This window comes from Gallus gallus, chromosome 3 (assembly GCF_016699485.2).
Source record: "Gallus gallus isolate bGalGal1 chromosome 3, bGalGal1.mat.broiler.GRCg7b, whole genome shotgun sequence".
NCBI classification, from domain to species: Eukaryota; Metazoa; Chordata; class Aves; order Galliformes; family Phasianidae; genus Gallus; species Gallus gallus.
In genome coordinates, this window is record NC_052534.1 from 37,526,389 (window position 1) to 37,544,818 (window position 18,430).

Sequence of the window (18,430 nt, forward strand, 5' to 3'; positions counted from 1 at the left end):
GCTCCTTCATGAAATACAGCCACACGCTGTTGCTAATGATGATGAGGAAACATTCTGTGGGAATGTCACGGCATACACATTTGACGGGATATATTCCTGAAATGCTGCTGTTTTCTAGAAGTGTCTTTGCTTGAAAGCTTTAGGGAAAATGTATGAAATTCATCCATTTTCTGTTGATTCTGGGTGTTTCTTGGGAGCAGGACCAGTCTGTGAAACAGGAAGACATGGAGTTTATTTCAATGCCCCATACTTCTTTTCTGTACAACTCCTGTCATCAGTGAATTCTCTTTTACAGAATGGAGACTTTATTTGCATTCTGGAGGAGGATGAAAGGAGACTTCATCGCTCCCTACAACTCCCTGAAAAGAGGTTGTAGTGAGGTAGTGGTCAGCATCCTATCCCAAGCAATAAGCGGTAGGATAAGAGTTGCACCAGGAGGAGATTTGGGTTGGATATTAGGAAATCTGTCTTCTCAGAAAGTGTGGAATTGGAATCAGCTGCATGGAGAGGTGATGGAGTCACCGTCCCTGGAGGTGTTCAGGAAACATATAGATGTGGCCCTGAGGGACGTGGTTAGTGGCCCCATTAGTGGGGATGGGTTGATGGTTGAACTCTGTGTTCTTACTGGTCTCTTCTAACCGTGTTAATGATTCCATGACTGCTTTGTGAGTTTTATTTTACAATTGGTTGAAGCTCTGGCATGAATGAGGTTAATTTACAAAACACTTTTCTGTGCATCTCTTCATTTCCTCCTGATAACAGCAGATGGTGTCAAGGCGATTCCAGAAAACGGTCCAGGGATTCCTAGTTTTGCTTCACATCGAGTTAACTTGCTCCGTTTCAGTACGTCAGCTGTTGGTGTAGCGCTGGGGGATACAGCAAATGTCCAGTGCAGGAGCCTCACCAGCTAGGGGACGGGGCCGCAGCGCTGGAACTTCATCACATCGCTGCAGCACTCACCGACCTCCCCCAGACCTTGCCCCTCTGGGCCTCCTGGGGTCCCGGGGCTGCTCCCCCCTCTCAGGAACGCCCTTGGCCCGCCCCCTGCCCGTACTTATAGCGACGGAGCCGCGCCGCCGTGTCGGGAGTCGTCAGTATGGGCGTTGGGACGCGCTGTGCGCCCTGCGCGCTGCTGGCCTTGGCGCTCCCGTTGGCGCTGCCCGCAGAGCTGCTGCTGCCGCACGGCGCCGAGCGCGGGGATGCGGCGCTGGAGCCCGGGGACGACGCGCGCTCGGCGGCGCTGGAGCTGGGCACGGCGCTGCACTTCTACGGGGCCGCCGTCCGCTCCCTCTACGTGAGTGCGGGCGGGGGAGGCTGAGGTGTTGTCTGCGGGGTACCGAGCGCTCGCTGCAGCCCTGTCCGGCGCGGGCCGGCGGGCGGCGGTCCAGAGAGCGATGCGTGCTGTGCCCGTCCAGGACGAGCACCGTCCGCAGGCACGCTCCGTGCGTCCGGCCGGGCGGCATCGTCGCTGTGCCCCGAGCACGCCGAGGTACCTGAGCTGCCGCAGCCGCTCGCAGCCCCAGCGCGGAGGAAAGTCCGAAGGCTGCAGGCAGACCCCGCCGCGTGCCCGCACGGCCGCGCTGTGGTGCGCGCGGGGCTCGCGGAGGCGCTGGCCCCTGAGGGCGGGGTTGGAAGAGTTGGCTACGGTAACGTGAGTTTGATGGTTGGGACCGATCCTAATGGAGGTGCTTGAGAAACCTGGCACCTTTTAGTTCCTGTGCTTGGACCCCCGCGTGGCCGCGGTCATTCAAGGTTGGATGTAGTTCCTACGTGCTCGAGTCTGTGCCAAAAGATTGAAGGACTCGAGCTGTGCCCGTGTGGAAAGTGGGTGCTGTGACCTGAGGCTGGCAGTGAAGAAAGATGAAGGGTGGACACGTGAGGGGCGTCCGGCCTCCAGTTTGTCCCCGAGTTCATGGCCTTGCCTGCCAGGCTCTTGGCTGGGTCACTGATTAGCCAGCTCACGTGGAAATGCTCTTTTCAAGGCACAGACGTGTTCTTGGAAGATAGCGGAGCGACCTGCATGTCAGGCACTGAGGTGATAGCTGTGATGCGTTAGATAAGCGACAGAGAGGGGACAGAGCTCCCAAGGAGCAGCGCGTTGGGTAACACCACCGGGTTTCCTCAGCTTGGTGATCTCGGTACCGGCCTGTGGCGTGCCCTGGCATTTTGGCGGGAACAGTGTGGGTGCAGAGGCCACTCCAGAATCAGCTTTTGGGCCCTTTTTTAGTGTGATTGCGTGGGCCAGATCTGATCAGCAGTGGTGTTTTAGTGTCGGTCTGCGTGATATCAGGAGGCTTTTATCTCGTGTTTAAGCCATCACAAGTATTGCTCAGTGGAAGCACAGTACAGGGCGTATGGGGGTGGAGAAAGGAGTCTGTGTGTTGTGAAAGGTAGTGAGTAGCCTTAAATGCACCCCCAGAGTGCACAGTTTTATTGTATGTTGGCAGTGAGTGCTTACTGAGCTCTGTGATGTTACTGTGTAAGCAGAATTTTCTCAAGGGTTTCCGGCAGATAGCGAATATTGCCAAGTTTATAAATGAAAGCATGGTATAAAATACATATACACAGTACATAAAAGATATTTTTCATCAGATTTTGAGTTTTCGGGATGAAATACATATTTCTGTATGATTCTGCATGCCTGTTTTTTACAACTTTCATCTTTGGTTGTTTGAAAACCGTCATGGATCATTGGATTCTCCATATTTTCCCAGCCTCTGGGGAGCCAAGCTGAGTTACCTCTACATGCAGATAAAAAGGCAAAGACCTCTGAGGAACTATTGTTTGTTATCAACGTGTCATAAAATCCCCAGCAACAAAAGCTCTCTTCATAGCTGGCAGAGGGAACTTTTATTTAACATAAGTTGAAACAGTAGACTTTCACATACTCTGTTTTTCTATGCGAGCTCTATAATGCTGAATCCTATCGCTAGCCTATTCTGACCTATTTGTTGTGATAATGCACTTTTGTTCACACTTTTCCAGTTCCAGTGGAGCTCACAGCTGTGGAAAAGCTGAAAGACTGGAGGTGACTTCTTTTTAGGGAGGAATCAGACTCCATTAAGTCAAGCTTGGGGCAATTTGTTAATTGTTAATTTTTGAGCTGCTTAAGTTAATCGTTAGTCATGTTTTAATTAGAAAGTTTTACTGATTTAAATCTACTGATGCTTCTTTATACAAATAAATTCAATTGCTAAGCTCTTTTTTTTTTTTTTTTCTCCTCAGAAATATTCACATCTTTAAAAAGCCTCCTATCTGGACAGGGAAAAAATGCCATTTGTCTGAAACTTTTTTTGTTACCCACTTTTTCTTTCAGTGGAAGTACTTTGTTGCTTCTTAGCTCCTTCTCCTCACTTCATTTCTCAAGATAGGACTATAACAGACTGTGTGTAATTTGTTCTGCTACAGACCACGAACGTATGTCAGCTACGCATGTAATCCAGAAGTTTAACATGCTAAAAATAAATCTGTGTTAGTTCCTGTCCATTTAAACAGAATTATCCCCTAAAAGGAAAGACGTACTCTACAGCTGGCCTTTAGACAACGCCCACCTTTTTTCCCCTTTTTCTATTGATGGGAATGATCAGAGAATCACAGAACACGTGGGTTGGAGGAGACCTCTGGGGATAACCCAGTCCAGCCCCCTGCCAAAGCAGGTTCCCCACAGCAGGTTGCAATCACGCTTTAATAAAACCAAATGCTTATTCTAAATTACCTCTCTGTATTTTGGGGTTCACGCTTTAATGTATCAGCGTGAGCTTCAAAGAAATGAAGTTAAATCATGCATTTTGCTCTCTGTGCAAATATGTATGTACTGCTAAATGCAAAAACTAAAAACATTTTTTAGTAATGATGAATGTTCTTTCTCTATATTCAGATCTCTTCACAAAGTGCTCAGCCAGTGTATTTATTTTCATTTAATAGCTTGCAAATGTTTTCTTGGTGATAGAGTACTAGCAACCAAACACTCTCCTTAACATTTAGACCTGAACCATCTCTCGTTTATAAAGTAGAAATACAAAATGAGAATGACTAGTATTTTTGTATCCCCTCAATTAAATTACTTATTACATTTCAGTGTTTAGCACGATAGGAAATAAATAGTCAGAAGCGTATCCCTAAAGGATGAAAAGAGGAAGACCAAACCTTAGGTCATTTCTTATGGTCTTTGTTTTGTTCAGTGACATTAACTAGTCCCGATTGTGTTTTCTCTGAATGTTACTTTAAATGCCACTGTAGATGGGGGACCGTGCAGGCTTGGTCTGCACGCACAAAATGTGATGAAGAGCAAGGAGTTTGTGTGAAATATTTCAAATACAAGTAATCTCTCCGAGGAGTGGGAGTAGGGGTGCTTGCATGCAGACGGCATAAGCAAGAAGAAAGAGGAAAACTTTGACTTGACTCTAAATTCTGACTTTAAAGGTGGAGAGCATCTCCTTGCTAAAATGTCTTAGCAAGCAGATTAGCCTAGGGGACTTCATCTGAAGGAGAAATTACTTAGTGAAGAGGCTGGGTCAGATTTGGCCATATGTCTCAATATAAGAACTAGGGACCATGAAAGGAAGCAGGGAACCAGACTGAAAACAAACAAAGTAGGAGAGACGTAAGGGTATGAGTCATGGATCTACAGAATTCCTTTTTAAAGGATTTTGTGGAAGCACGATGTTTAGATATGTGGAAGGGAAGACTTAACAAATACTTGAAGGAGATCCACTGCAGATGAGTCAAGGCACAGGGAATCCCTTCAGCTGCGTGTGGATGGAGGTTGATTGGGAAGTGCATCTGGGCTCTTCTCTTGTTCTGAACCTGAAAGCCGTCAGGTACAGGCTGCTGGGCTGGGTGGCCTTGCATTCACGTGCCCTTCCAAGCATTCATAGAGACCATTTAGTGTTATAAATCTCTTAAATGTGCGAGAAGGTCCAGTGGTGCTTTATTCTTCTGGGACACACAGTGAGTGAGATAAACCTACAGGAGGTGGCTGTTTTAGCTTCATATCTTGTGGCACTGGCTTTGGGAATTCTGCCCCTTGGTGAACTGTCTGCATGTGTGTCAGCAGCTCTGGAGCCATAAATGGCTGGCTGCACGCAGGTGGTACGACCTGTCCTGCTACTAGGTCTGTATCTTCAGACCAAGAGTTTCACTTTTATTTAATACCCTTTAGGGATTTTTTTGTTTTGTTTTGTTTTTGTTTTATTTTCCAAGTAAGAGACAGTCCTCCACATTGCAGTGGCAGGGCAGTTTTTCTGTAAGGGAATTTACAGGGTGTCCCATGTCTGCTACAGAAAAGAATCACTACTTAATCAAATAAAGTAACTCTTAAAAATTTGCTTTACCTTTCCTGTCCTCAGCTACGCCATTGTGAAACTGCTCTACAGGAGTAACAGCCAAAAGAGAGAGAAACTTTTGGCCACCACAAAAACAAGACTAACTTCAGACTCAATTTCTTTTAGAAACGCACTGAAAAGTGTTGTGATCTGGGTCATACAGATGTGGGAGACAACCATTATAAGCAGTATTTATCTTACAATATTGTTTTTTTTTTTTTTTATTAGGTTGCCACAAATGGGATTATTGCAGTGAATGAACCTAAGAATGAAGAAAAATATCTTGGCCAATTCCCAGTCAGTTTTGGGGCTATTGCTCCTTTTATGGCTGATCTGGATACAACAGATGGACGTGGAAATGTTTATTACAGAGAAGATTCATCCTCAGATGTCTTACAACTTGCATCAGACTATATCAAAGGCGGGTTTCCTGAGGCCGCTTTTGATCCCAGCAGTGCTGTTATTGTTACCTGGAAGCTTGTGGCTCCATACCAGGGACCCGGAGAAGATCTTACTTTGGAAGAAAAGGTGAATATTAATGAGAGCTGTAAGAAGTATTGGACACATGTCCAGCTGATGTGTAACACTGTTATCAATTGTTTTGAAGGCTTGGATTCCTTTGTGTTTAAATTAATCCAGAACAATTTAGGATGAATTCTTTAGTTGAAAAGGCTGTAAGAGAACACAAACTTCTACAGTTTTTCTTTAAGTATTTTATTCATTCAGAAGAAAATACTTGAATCTTGATATCTGACTTATTTGTATTTCCTGACGTTCCCGTGCTTTAAATGTTAATTGTGATGGGATAATGACTGAAATAGTGGGCTATCTCCTGCCTTCCATCTTTGGAATATAATCCTTTTTGCTTGCATTGCTCAGCAGACTCTGAGGTCATTTTGACATTAAACTATCTAAAACCTGAAAAAGACTAACAGGAACTTCAGACTATGCATCTGTTTTGGAGAGATGACCCTGTATTCAGAAAATATACTGTGTAGCTACTATTGAACGAAGAAGCAGTTAAGGGGATACTCTTTGTATTACTTGCAATCCATTTTCTCTTTCAGAATCATGTTAGGTACTGTTCAGCAGAGATCTCATATGGGTAACTATGCATTATAATTGTCCCAACTGATGGGCCTGCTTGCAGTGGACAAAGCTGTGAACATTACCACAATTTAGCAAATCTTGTTTTGTCAGAGACAAATTTCTTGCACCTAACTTGACACAACCATTGTTTTCGCAGTAATGACTCTGCACTGTTGTAGCAATGTATCGCTGACGTCTGAGCTACAGTCTCGATGGTTTCCACTGTTTGTAGGAGCTTTTGGACAGCAAAAGGCAATTGCAGCAACATGAAAGTTGAACATATATATTTTTTTTAAATATTTTGTTTACCAATACACTTGTGTCAATTTTCTACACCTTTTCAGTTAGTTCAGTTTAGCACATTTATTTATTTATTTTTCAGGCGACAATAGAGCATGCAATGCATGTAATTGAGCTTAGGAGTGTTATGTTGTAGGCAGCCTCTGTGGCTGTGTCCTGAGAGATTTAACATAACTTTGATAATGCTTTCTGCTTAATGTTTATGAATGCTGACTGTAGAACTGCTTCAGCAGAACATAAACTTGGATAATATTGTTCTGTTTTTTTTTTTTTTTCCTTCTAAAGGACATGATGCATTCATTATGTGTTATGGAAATTCAAATGTTGTCTTTGTGTTTAAAAAAAATGTTATTTTATTGTCTGTCTTGATTGTTTTTCCACAAGGAAATGGATTTTATTTTATTTTTCCACAGAGGAACACATTCCAGGCTGTTCTAGCCTCTTCTGACTCCAGTTCCTATGCTATTTTCCTTTACCCAGAAGATGGTTTGCAGTTCTATAGTGCGTACTCAAAGAATGATGATGGAAAGATTCCTGCAATGGTTGGCTTTAGTCAGGCCTCTACAAACTACTACTTTTGGGAAAATCCAGGATCCTACAACGTTATTGCTAATGATGAAGACAGCATTAGAAACTTGCACAAGTATGCTTTTTTTGTTTGTTTTAATTTATCAAGAAAACGTGGAGGAGTTGCATGTTCTTCTGAATTGTGTCATGACTCAGAAGGAAATAGTAAGATTCCATTAGCCATTGCATAAGAAACAACTAAGTCTGCTACTGATACTCATCCTCTTGAATAATATAAGGACTTTGGTGTAATTTGTCAAAACTCCATAGTAGAGCTGCTAAAAATGGACCTTATGAAATAGGACCACTTCAGACTCTAAGTCTTAATACTGTGTCATACGGACTCTTTTTCTTTTCTTCTTTTTTCTTTTTTTTTTTGGGGGGGGGGGGAATAAGTGAACAATAAGGAAAGGGCGTGGGTTAGGAAGTTCTAACAGGTGTTAGCAAGATTTTTGTGACTCAAGCATCTCCTTCTGTTTACACCTCTGCAGAAAAAAATGCTGTCCAAACTATCACTGGTGATTTATAGTTGAATAAACTGTACTTGCGTAGTGCTATGTAGCTAAGGTAATCAACAGTTTGTCCTGATATTTCTAAGTGAAGTATAGCATTTTGCTTAGGATAGGAATACCACAAAACATGCATTTGACCATTTTGATTTGGCCTATGCTCTCTTTGACAGAAGCAGCAATGCTGGGAGACAAGGTGTCTGGGTGTTCGAGATTGGTAGCTCATCTGACACTATTGTGCCTGCCAAGGTCAGCAGTGTTCTGGCGAGCCTAGAGCCCAGTGAAGAAGACCAGGAGTTGACTTCAAAACCATTCATGTCAGACTATGGCTCCACTGAAATAAGACCACAGTACGTCACCAGTAGCACGGACAGTATAGAAGAGGATCAGCACGTTACATACAGTGTTCCTCAGTTAGCTGTGGAGGACTTTATAACTTCATACCAAGATGTAACAGGAACACCTTCAACTGAATCTTTTTATCGTCATCGAGAATTCCCAACAGCAAAAGCTCCACCTCGCCAGTTCCCAGCCCAGCAGTTCCCCCCACAGGGACCCCAGGTCATAGATGTGGAAGAATTTGATGAAACTGGTATAGGTAAGGTCTTTTATAAAGCTTGGATTGTTCTAATACAGACAGGCAGCAAAAAGGTTCAGATTTTCAGATGTGACATTCTGGGTACCTTTAACAATTTTGTGTTATTCATTTGGGATAGTTAGCTTGAATGTCACTTCAGACTCATCCTGCCAGTCTAGTAAAACAATCCTGCAATCTGGCTTACAGGAGAGCAGGTTCACAGTGCCCATGGAACCTGATTTTCTCCTAAGGAAAGCTTCCCACAGGGATAATGGTATTCCTGAAGTTGACACATTCTTAGGGGGAACTGATTTTTCCATGTCTTTCGTTCAAGATTGTTGTTTAAGTTATGATCTGACCTTTAATATCTTATGTAAGTGGTTGTTCCTGCTAAAGATTTTATGATGATTTCTACTGAAACCTGGCTTTTCCCCTTTCACTGATGTGAGTTACTGAATTCAGGTGGTTTAATAAAGGTTAAGAATAGTGATTGCTGTAAAAATCATTGACTGGTGCAGGGCTTTATGGCCTCAAATTTTACAGTGGCAGAATTAGCAATCCTAACTTGCAAGGAAGTGTTTGTAGAAAATTCAAAGCAGTGTGACTGACTACCCAGGTATTGGTTCTTGAAATAGATGGCTATTTCCTTGAAATAATAGGATAAGCCAACTAGGATTACCATGTGTTTGGTGCATATTCCTGGGTCTTTTACTGATGTTCTTTGTTCTGAGGTTGAAAAGGCTCCTTTTTCCTTTGGTTTGGAAGCAAGCATAGGTTAAAATGATTGTGTGCTAGTTTGACCAGGACAGTTTGAATGCTCTGTATTAATGGAGATATAATAAACATCTAGTATACCTGTCTGATGTTTTCTACAGTGTTCCGCTACCACACAGACGTCCAACAGACCTGTGCTAACAATCGCCACCAGTGCTCTGTTCATGCTATTTGCAAAGATTACCCCAATGGATTTTGTTGCAGTTGTATTGCTGGATACAAAGGAAATGGCAGACAGTGTGTAGCAGAAGGTAACTTTTCTGAAAATTGGGTGCATATGCAGCTACTACGCTTGATGTCCTTGAATAAGGCAGCCTATTTGCAGTAGTCAAAATAAGACATGGTTACATGGTTTTTGAAAGAGTTATTGCTGGAGATGTTTTGAAAGGTATTTTAAGTGAGCTGTACTTTCTAAGATGGTGGTTTTGTTTTTCAAATGAAGCAAACTGGTTTAAGTATCCAAGTGTACGAATTATGCAACTTTCTAGGAAAAAAAAGTTATTCTGTAACTGAAATAATTTGATAGTATAGCATCCAATGTTATTGTTAGAATTAGTCGTGAAGTTCCAGTGTTTTATAATCTGATATGGTCCCCACTCTAGAAATGGGCTGTCTAAAGGGGATGAACAAATTAACTCTGATCATCAAAGTAAAGAGCATGGCTCCTCTTTGTCTGACTCTTAAGCTTCTTTACTAAAGGGCTAATCTGCCGGATTTTTGTTAGATACCCATTTAAACTTTGTTCCTGTGTAAGATCCATAAAGGAATTTCTTGTGTATACACTTTGTAATCCTTGTAGTGACTTGACTCAGAATATAGATGCATTTCAACAGTTGAACTAGCTGACTGCAAACTTTGTGTTGTATAAAGAAGGGAAGCAAAACCTACTGCACAGCTTTCAGTTCGTAAAACTGAGTTTTTTCAGAGGAAGAAAAGGATTGAAGGTAATGCAACTTGAATTTGCGTGCATTTAGAAAACTATATACAGAAAAAAAATTGGTAAACCAAAGTAATTACTTCTGTAAAACACTGACAGTCTTCTAACAAATTTTCCTTGAAGGCTAGTAGTCTGATTGCTCTGATCACCTAGTGGTGTTAGGCTTCTAATATGGAATGAGCAAATCTACATTCAGTAGGTATTGATATGAAGTGTGATCTTGTTACTGCCAAGGATACTGTAACAGCATCATCTGTTTACAGGGTTGTCTTTGGAGGAAAAATTGTTGATGAGGATAAGGGGCACTTCTTGAGGCAATTTTGGCTGCTTAACTAATGACAGTACACATGTAACCAAGCTAATGTGCTGTTTGTAGGCAGTTTCCTGTCTGCTAAATTCAGTAGTCATTTCCTTGCCATTCATTTTGACACTGATATCTTTGAATGGAGTGCTCTGAACTCATTCCTTGTAGAGTATTTGAGAACTGTCGTTTTGTTCTGATGCATTGCACTGATTTCCCAGGTTCTCCTCAGAGAGTCAATGGGAAAGTCAAAGGACGAGTCTTTGTAGGAAATAACCCCGTTCCAGTTACATTTGAGAACACCGATCTCCACTCGTATGTTGTGATGAACCACGGACGTGCCTATACTGCTATCAGCACAATCCCAGAAGCTTTGGGTTATTCTTTACTGCCTCTTGCCTCTATTGGAGGCGTAATAGGGTGGATGTTTGCTGTGGAGCAGCAAGGATATAAAAATGGATTCAGCATTACCGGTAACTTTTTAACTTAAAGTCACATTTAAAAACTATGCTGTATTTTCCCTTGTCTTGAGATGAGAAATGCACATATGGAAGCAATATATGACAAAAATCTATTTAATCTGAGTTGAAGATTGATTGCTTTGTTATCAAACTTCTCACTATTTTTTTTGTTTACATATTAGGCTTTTTATCTTACAGTTTCTGCACAAGCATATAAATTTCTTAGAGAAGAATGGATTGGCCCATTCCCATACAAGAAAGAGATGATTAAAACTTATTTGATTTTTGGTTGTAGAGTGTACAGAGCTACTGAAAAACACCCTGCCCCTACATCTACAAGACATCTAACATGTTAGTTTCCTGCTTGTGCCAAAGAAGCAAAGCACAATGAAAGTCTGACCTCTCTAAGGTCTGAAATTCTTTGTAGAGGAAACTGTTGTATGAAATGCAAATGACCCTGCTAAATTATTTGAATGAAGCCTCAGTTCATAAATATAGCTTTAAAAAACTGTCCAGGGCATCATCTACTTATTTGTGCATTTTAATTCAAGCTGCAGGTTCAATTTGTCCTAGTAGAACATGTGTTTCTTTTTTAAGTTGTCTTTTACAGCCCTATGCTATGAATCTACTTGAATATAGCTTATTGTTTGGGGATTTTAATATTGTGTGTGTGTGTGTGTCTGTGTGTGTGTTTGAAGTTTGTTCCAGAATTTACAGCATACATTTCACCTGGTTTTGATTTAGAAACAGACTTAGGGGATTTTATTTTTTTTGTTTTTAACTGACTGTATCTTGAATAGATGTATTCTCTAAAATATACAGCTAATTTGCTGTTTTTACTAAGAGGGAAAGGGTGAATGTTTTTAGCTTTTCTGAATATGTTTATTTATTTTAACTGCTTCTTCAGTTACACTTGCAGTGTAGTATAGTCAGTGTTTAAGAAGAGAGTTTCCTTATGACGTTATCAACATGTCTTTGGAAATTATTTCTGTAAGGATCCAGAATATTAACAATTGTGTTACATTAAAGCTTGCTTGCAGAAAATAGTTTTAATTTTATCTAGTAGAAGCAGTTATGATGAATAGAAGGATTCAGAAACCACTATTAAGTGGTTTAACTAATATTGTTTCTGTAGGTGGGGAGTTTACACGGCAAACTGAAGTCACTTTTCTTGGCAACAACGAGAAGCTGGTTATAAAGCAGAAGTTCAGTGGAATTGATGAGCACGGTCATCTTACCATCAGCACAGAAATGGAAGGCAGAGTACCTGAGGTCCCTTCTGGCGCATCAGTCCATATTGAACCTTACACTGAACTCTATCACGCCTCTAGTTCTGGTAAGATTCCCTAAGAAGGGATAGACATGTAAGTGCACAATTCTTAGAGTGGAGAGAAGGATAATCATTACCTTCTTAAAGGATGTGCTTGTGACCTTCAGTTTATATAATTTTGACTCTTAATAATGGGTTCCAAAAGAAGGTGGATTTTGTGTGGAACAGTGCAAATGTTTCTAAACTTTCTATTGAAAAAAAATGTGAGTTTAACATTTGAGCTGATGTTAGCTGTTCTCTTTTATTGGTCTTATTTTTTACATTGTCAGTGGTACTCGTACAAATTGCAAAGCTTTTTGTGGAGTCCATAGCTGTCCAGTAAGAGCTGAACTGGGATACACCTATTTGTAGTAATGTCTGTAAATGGGCTTTAATCTTGTTCGGTGAGACCATGCAAACCGATTAGTGTTGTGTAAGCTGCACTTCAGTGACCATGCCTTATGTCAGTAACAAGCATTTATCAGTACTATTTGAGCTGAATTTGAACAACTGTCTAGAAGATTAGGAGGCTCTTAATTCCATTATCAGTTTCCTCTGTTGTCTCTTCAGTAATTCTCTTCCTTGTCTCAGAGATGTGATAAGAGAGTAGTTCTTCTTTTTGCTATTTGCAGTGGAATACTCTTCTCTTTACTTTCCTCTTCCTGGGTAATATGATGTATGTCTCAACCCAGCAAAAACTAAGTGATGTTGTGTTTTTCCTGCTGGTCAGCCAGCCCAGCTATCAAGGAGCAATAGAGATGAAGCAGTAAGCAGTGCTCCCAGGTGCATCTGGATATGGGAGAGGCAGCATTTTGCTCCAGGGATACCCTTTGATTGCTACAGGTAGCTTTAAGTGGTGTAGTTGCTCCATCACTACATTATATCTGCTGATGTCTGACCTTGGTATCTGGTACTGAGCCCCTCTTGCTGCATTTCCTGTCCTTCTGAGCTGTGAAATGGTAGAGGCAGCAGGAAGATTCTACTTTGTGCTGAACAAATTCAGAGATTTGAAGGAGTTGTTTGGGTAGATTTATCTAAAGGAACTTGTAAGTTTCCCGAGTTAAATTTTCCTTCCATTTCCTGGCAATCCATAAATTTTAGCTGAATTTTTAAATTATGTCAAGATAAATTGTGTCCCATCCCTTACAGCTGTGCTGAGCGCAGAGCAAGTGTATTCAAATGCCTGTTCCTTTGCATGAGCATGGATCCACATAGCAGTGAACAGAGATTTTTTTGCTTTCTGTTCTGATTGGAGTGTGTTGCCATGTTGCAGTGATCACTTCATCGTCCACCAGAGAGTACACAGTGACAGAGCCAGAAAGGGATGGGGTTGCTTCCACGTACACTGGTGCCTATCAGTGGCGACAGACCATCTCCTTTGATGAATGCATTCATGATGACTCTCTCCATGCTGCTTCTGCTACTCAGCAGCTCTCAGTGGACAGTATATTTGTTCTGTATAACAGAGATGAACAAATTCTGCGATATGCTATGAGCAATTCCATTGGCCCCATCAGTGGTATGTATGAATTCAAAGTATTTGTCGCTACAGTTATTAAAAGTATGTTTCTGTATTCTTCTAGCTTGCATTAGCTGAGTATTAAACTAATTAGTTACATTTGTTAGCAGATCTGGACCCATCAGTTAAGAAGAGAAATGAGACTGTTGCAGTTGGTGTTTTTACTTGGGGAAGGGTATTTATCTCTTCCTGAAATCCAGTGGAGTTTGTGTATAATTTCTTGAAGTACTCTCAACATACTAGCTTGAATATATTGCTGCTTAAATACATAGAGTGTACCGTTTTTCTTCACTTGATACCTAGATCTTTATTAACAATTGTTTTGTGTGTCGTCAGAGCAAAGAGCAAAAGGGGGGAAAAAGGTCTACCTTTGAAAAAACTAGTTTCTGTAGTTTATGTTGATACAGGGCACAGCATGTGTAAGGTAGGAAGCCTCTGAAATGTATTTTCTAGGAGAACATCCCAAGCTTTTTCTGTGTTTACTGAAATAATAAAAACAAAGGAGCAATTGGAAAATGCATAACAGGTAAGTACAGAAGGGACAATACTCACTTCTGTTTGTTCCAAAAAAAAGTTCAGCTAATTAAAATGAGCAAAACAAGCTGTTAAGAATCACATTTTGAGTCTAGGTTAGTTTCAGGAAGATGCGTTATCTTGGTTAGGTTTTTTTTTGCAAGTTTTTTTGTGACTCTTCTTTTAAATTTTTATGGTTCTTTGCCAAAGTGACAAAAAATACCAATGATATTGTCACTTGAGATTGATGTCTTGTATATCACCTAGAAGTCCTCTTCTTCCTGATGCAAAAAAAAAAAAAAAAAAAAAAAGGAAAATCTTTTTGCTTGTTTCATTCATACTATAAGCAGTGTCCTTTTGGACCTTATCTGAGTCTTTTTATTTGGGTAGAGTTGTCATGGCTAAATACGGTATTTCTTTTCAGATGGTTCTGCTGATATTAGCCGGAATCCTTGCTACACTGGTACCCATAACTGTGACACCAATGCAGTATGTCGTGCAGGAACTGGGAATCGTTTCTCTTGTGAATGTTCGATTGGATTCCGTGGAGATGGAAACGTTTGTTATGGTATCAGAAGATTTTCTTTAGAAAATGTATAATTTAGTTTGCTTGGAATGTATTGACTCTCATTATGAAGACGTTTGAGGACTGGTAGGTTAAAGGGATGTTGGGGTACCTAATATATGTGATTAATCACAGTTAGTAAGTTTGATTGTCTTGAGGAGTCAAACCTGGATATGTTTTGCTAGCTTACAAAGCACCTTTCCTACGTAGTTCCTCTTCTCCTAAGACTTATGGGGACTTAGCTGTAAGAAATGCAACATTCTGCAAGTTCTGGTTAAAATGAGTCAACTAAATTAAAAGTTCTTAAAGGCAATGAGGAATTTATGCAGGGCATGGATATTGGGACCCAGTGAAATAATCTTTTTTAGGTTATGCTTCAAAAATCCCTTTTGTTCAAGTCTTTTGTACCAAAGGTTCAAATACTTTGTCTTGCTCTTCAGGGAAGTTTGTTTCCCAGCACTGTAAAGTGTTTCTGTTGTCTAAGATCTTCTCTCTGTAGTACTTGACAGGATTTTGAGATGCTTTGTAAGAGCTGCCCGAATAGTGAAAGCTCCATGACTTTATTTGGTTATCTTCCTGGCAAGGAAATGTGTTGCTAGGTGTACAAATCTGGACATAAAATAAAACCTATGATAAATCATAAGCTTTACAGTATGAAGTTTCCTTCTTTTCATATTTTAGTCTCTTCTGTGTGCTCCAGATCATACCGTAAACTTCACAGAAGCCTTCTTGCTGGAGACTTCCAAAATTTCATTTTTTGGGTGCGAGGTACACAGCTTGCAGCAAAAAGTAGTGAAGCAAAATCTCTGCATTTTAACTAAATTCCAGATGGTGACTGTTTTGTTGTACAGTTTAATAAAATCTTAGATCATTTTAGCTTCTGAGCTTGGGATCTCTACCTATTACATGTGTACATATATTTATTAGTAGACAATGAGATTTGGAATTAATTAAAAGCTTTGTTCATATAAAATAATTACTGTATATATGATCTGAAATGTGTTTTAGAACCAAATTTAATGATTATATCCCCTGTCTTACTGCACTCCAGATTTTAACATAATAATACACATAAATTCTGTGTATTTGTCATTTACTGTGCTAAAGAATAACCTCCTAGTTCTTTTTAATATGTTAGGCTTTGATGTATGGATAACTGACGTAGAATTCTTTCCTAAAGTTCCTGCTTATCCTGCACCGTCTTTCCCAAAGGCTTCTCCTCCCTCCCTGGTTTCCTGGCCCACTCCTCTATAAAACCTCTCCTGTGGTTTTTCTTTGTTTGTTTGTTTGTTTTTGTGCAGATTAGCTGAGGTCACAGTTAACTGAAAACTTATTTTCCGGTTGCTAATTACTTTTAAGGGGTGTAGACTATCCAAGATGTGGATTAGATACACAAGCCTGCTATTATTTAACACTTGCACACTTTCTTTTTTTTCTGGCATCGGTTTTAAATGCATTTTTATAGTAACAGGAGTCCTTATAATATTCTAGATATTGATGAGTGTTCAGAGCAACCGGGTCTATGTGGCAGCAATGCAGTTTGCAATAACCAGCCGGGAACGTACCGATGCGAGTGTGTTGATGGATACCAGTTTGCAGCAGACGGGCGGACTTGTGTTGGTGAGTTTCACACTTCTTAAAAGCATTGCCCACTGGCTTTCAGGCTGTAGTTCATCTTACAGAAACAGAAGATGGCTTCTAGGGCTCTAGGGCCATGCTAGCTTCTAACACCAGTTGAATGTAGGAGCTTGTGCTGCAGTTAGTGACTACCATATGTTAGGTAACTGAAGAAGGTCCCTGAAGAACTTTCTGTCTCGTAAAAATTCCCCATTCAGAATGTTTCTGAATATAAAATGGAAATGTTTATTGAATGCTTCTGTCTTTTCTATACCATGACTTAGTTGCAAATTTCGCATAGAAATAAAATCCAAAATCGTGGAAGAAGAGTGCCAAGATATTCCTTACCCAGCTTGAAGGACTCTGATGTGATCCCTTTCTTCAATTCAGAAGAAACTTAGCAGTCTTATTCCTCTCTGTTGGTTTACAGCCCCTGAATGACTTGAACCTGAGACAGGGCAACAGCACCCTTCTTTGTGCTTATCTGGCTTGATGTGGAACTGCAGCTTTTTCATTCCAGCTGTGTGACTCACTGTGTTAAGAAGAGAATTGTAAATGAATCCAGTTCTCCTATTTGTGGACTGAGGGATAGGAGGACTTGGGAGCTCCCTAGGAATTCCAGCTCTAAAGTTAATGCTGTTCTGAATGGATTATTTTGTAATCTAAATCTTACTCTGTGAAGCAGAGCAGACAAAAATGATTCTTAGAATGACATCGTCATTGAAATGAACAAAATGTCTGTTTTCAGATCTGGCTATGATGGCAGATTTTTTTATTATTATTATTTTTTCCCTGCTGATACTGTGGTAGTTTCCATCTGTGTGCTGTGATGAAAGGAGCATTGTGGAGTCTGGTCCTGGTCCCCTGTCAACTGCTAGGAAGGAATTGCATAAAGAAAGCCTCAGTGGATTCTCTTACAGCAGCTGTAGATCTGTTCCTAGACGTGCTCACTGCAAACCCGCATTTTTCTTGCCCTAACATTTTTGTGGCATTTTGCCTCTTTCTTTTTCAAATACAATGATTTCCTTTCCTCTTCTCTGACATAACAGGTAAGCACAGGCAAAGCTCCAGCAACTACCTAAAATACTGTAGTGTGTAAAGCAGTGCCTTCAGCATGTCAGCACTGTCACCATTGAGAAAAATCTTGAAAAGCTGCAGGCCTGGCCCCAGCTGCTGCAGTTGGTCAAAATCTCTCCAATAGCTGACAAATGTGTTTACCTCCTATTAAGTGAGTCACATCTCCCATCTCTTGCCAAGTGACGACAGCCCTGGGTCAATGCTAGGTTAGTGTAGCAGGATATTTAATCCCCAGTGAAATGAACTGGCTGCTCAGCCAATGTGTGAGGTGCTTCTTGGAGATGCCTTACATTTCTTCGTTGAGGACTCCTTTTTATAAACAAAACTCACGTAGATGTTGTAGATGTTAGGCTAAAACACCCATAGATCCTTTCTCCCCTGCTCTATGCTGGCAGGCATTTATGAGGTGCTGCAGACAGTCAATGCCTTGTAAAACATCAATAAGTTTTAACACTGGTGTAATGGAAGAGCTCTAAAAAAAACCAACAAAACAAAAACCCAACAAAAACACAAAAAACAAAACACAGTTTCTTTGTTTCTTTTTTCTTCTCTGTGCCTTCACAGCTGTGCTCTCTACAAATGCATTACAAGCTTCAAACTTTGAGGAGGAAAATTCAAACTTTCACCCTTCTCTTGTGTGTCTAACCTGCAGCTGTTGAATATGCCATAAACCACTGCCAGACGGGCACACATGGCTGCGACATCCCTCAGCGTGCTCAGTGCGTGTACACTGGTGGGTCTGCCTACATCTGCACATGCCTCCCTGGCTTCTCTGGAGATGGGCGTGCCTGTGAGGGTGAGTAGTACCATTTGCTGTGTTTTTTCATGCTCTTTATTGCAGAACTTGGCTGCTCATTGCAATGTCCTATAGTTACTTCTGATTTAAAATAGGGAAGATTTGTATCTTATGTCCTGTAGGCAAGCATCGTAAGCTCTCATTCTTTACTCTCCCACTTTTGAGTTAATTGCTCAATATTTGTGATCCAAGATG

At 40.9% G+C, this 18,430-nt stretch overlaps 1 protein-coding gene across 3 annotated transcripts in view; it reads left to right on the forward strand.

Moving 5' to 3' along the window:
- The first annotated feature begins 1,080 nt into the window (after positions 1–1,080).
- Positions 1,081–18,430, forward strand: part of NID1 (nidogen 1) — a 37,393-nt gene continuing 20,043 nt past the window's right edge. Inside the window, exons 1-11 of one of the 3 annotated variants that reach the window (XM_040698268.2) lie at positions 1,081–1,294; positions 5,553–5,852; positions 7,127–7,356; positions 7,963–8,387; positions 9,242–9,391; positions 10,600–10,851; positions 11,975–12,175; positions 13,422–13,667; positions 14,605–14,748; positions 16,237–16,365; positions 18,092–18,235. In XM_040698268.2, coding sequence (XP_040554202.1) covers positions 1,097–1,294; positions 5,553–5,852; positions 7,127–7,356; positions 7,963–8,387; positions 9,242–9,391; positions 10,600–10,851; positions 11,975–12,175; positions 13,422–13,667; positions 14,605–14,748; positions 16,237–16,365; positions 18,092–18,235 — 2,419 coding nt within the window. In that variant the 5' untranslated portion in view covers positions 1,081–1,096. Of the gene's footprint in view, positions 1,295–2,005; positions 2,139–5,552; positions 5,853–7,126; positions 7,357–7,962; positions 8,388–9,241; positions 9,392–10,599; positions 10,852–11,974; positions 12,176–13,421; positions 13,668–14,604; positions 14,749–16,236; positions 16,366–18,091; positions 18,236–18,430 lie in introns of those variants that run through there. The other 2 variants (XM_046939488.1, XM_046939487.1) reach the window with 2 other exon arrangements.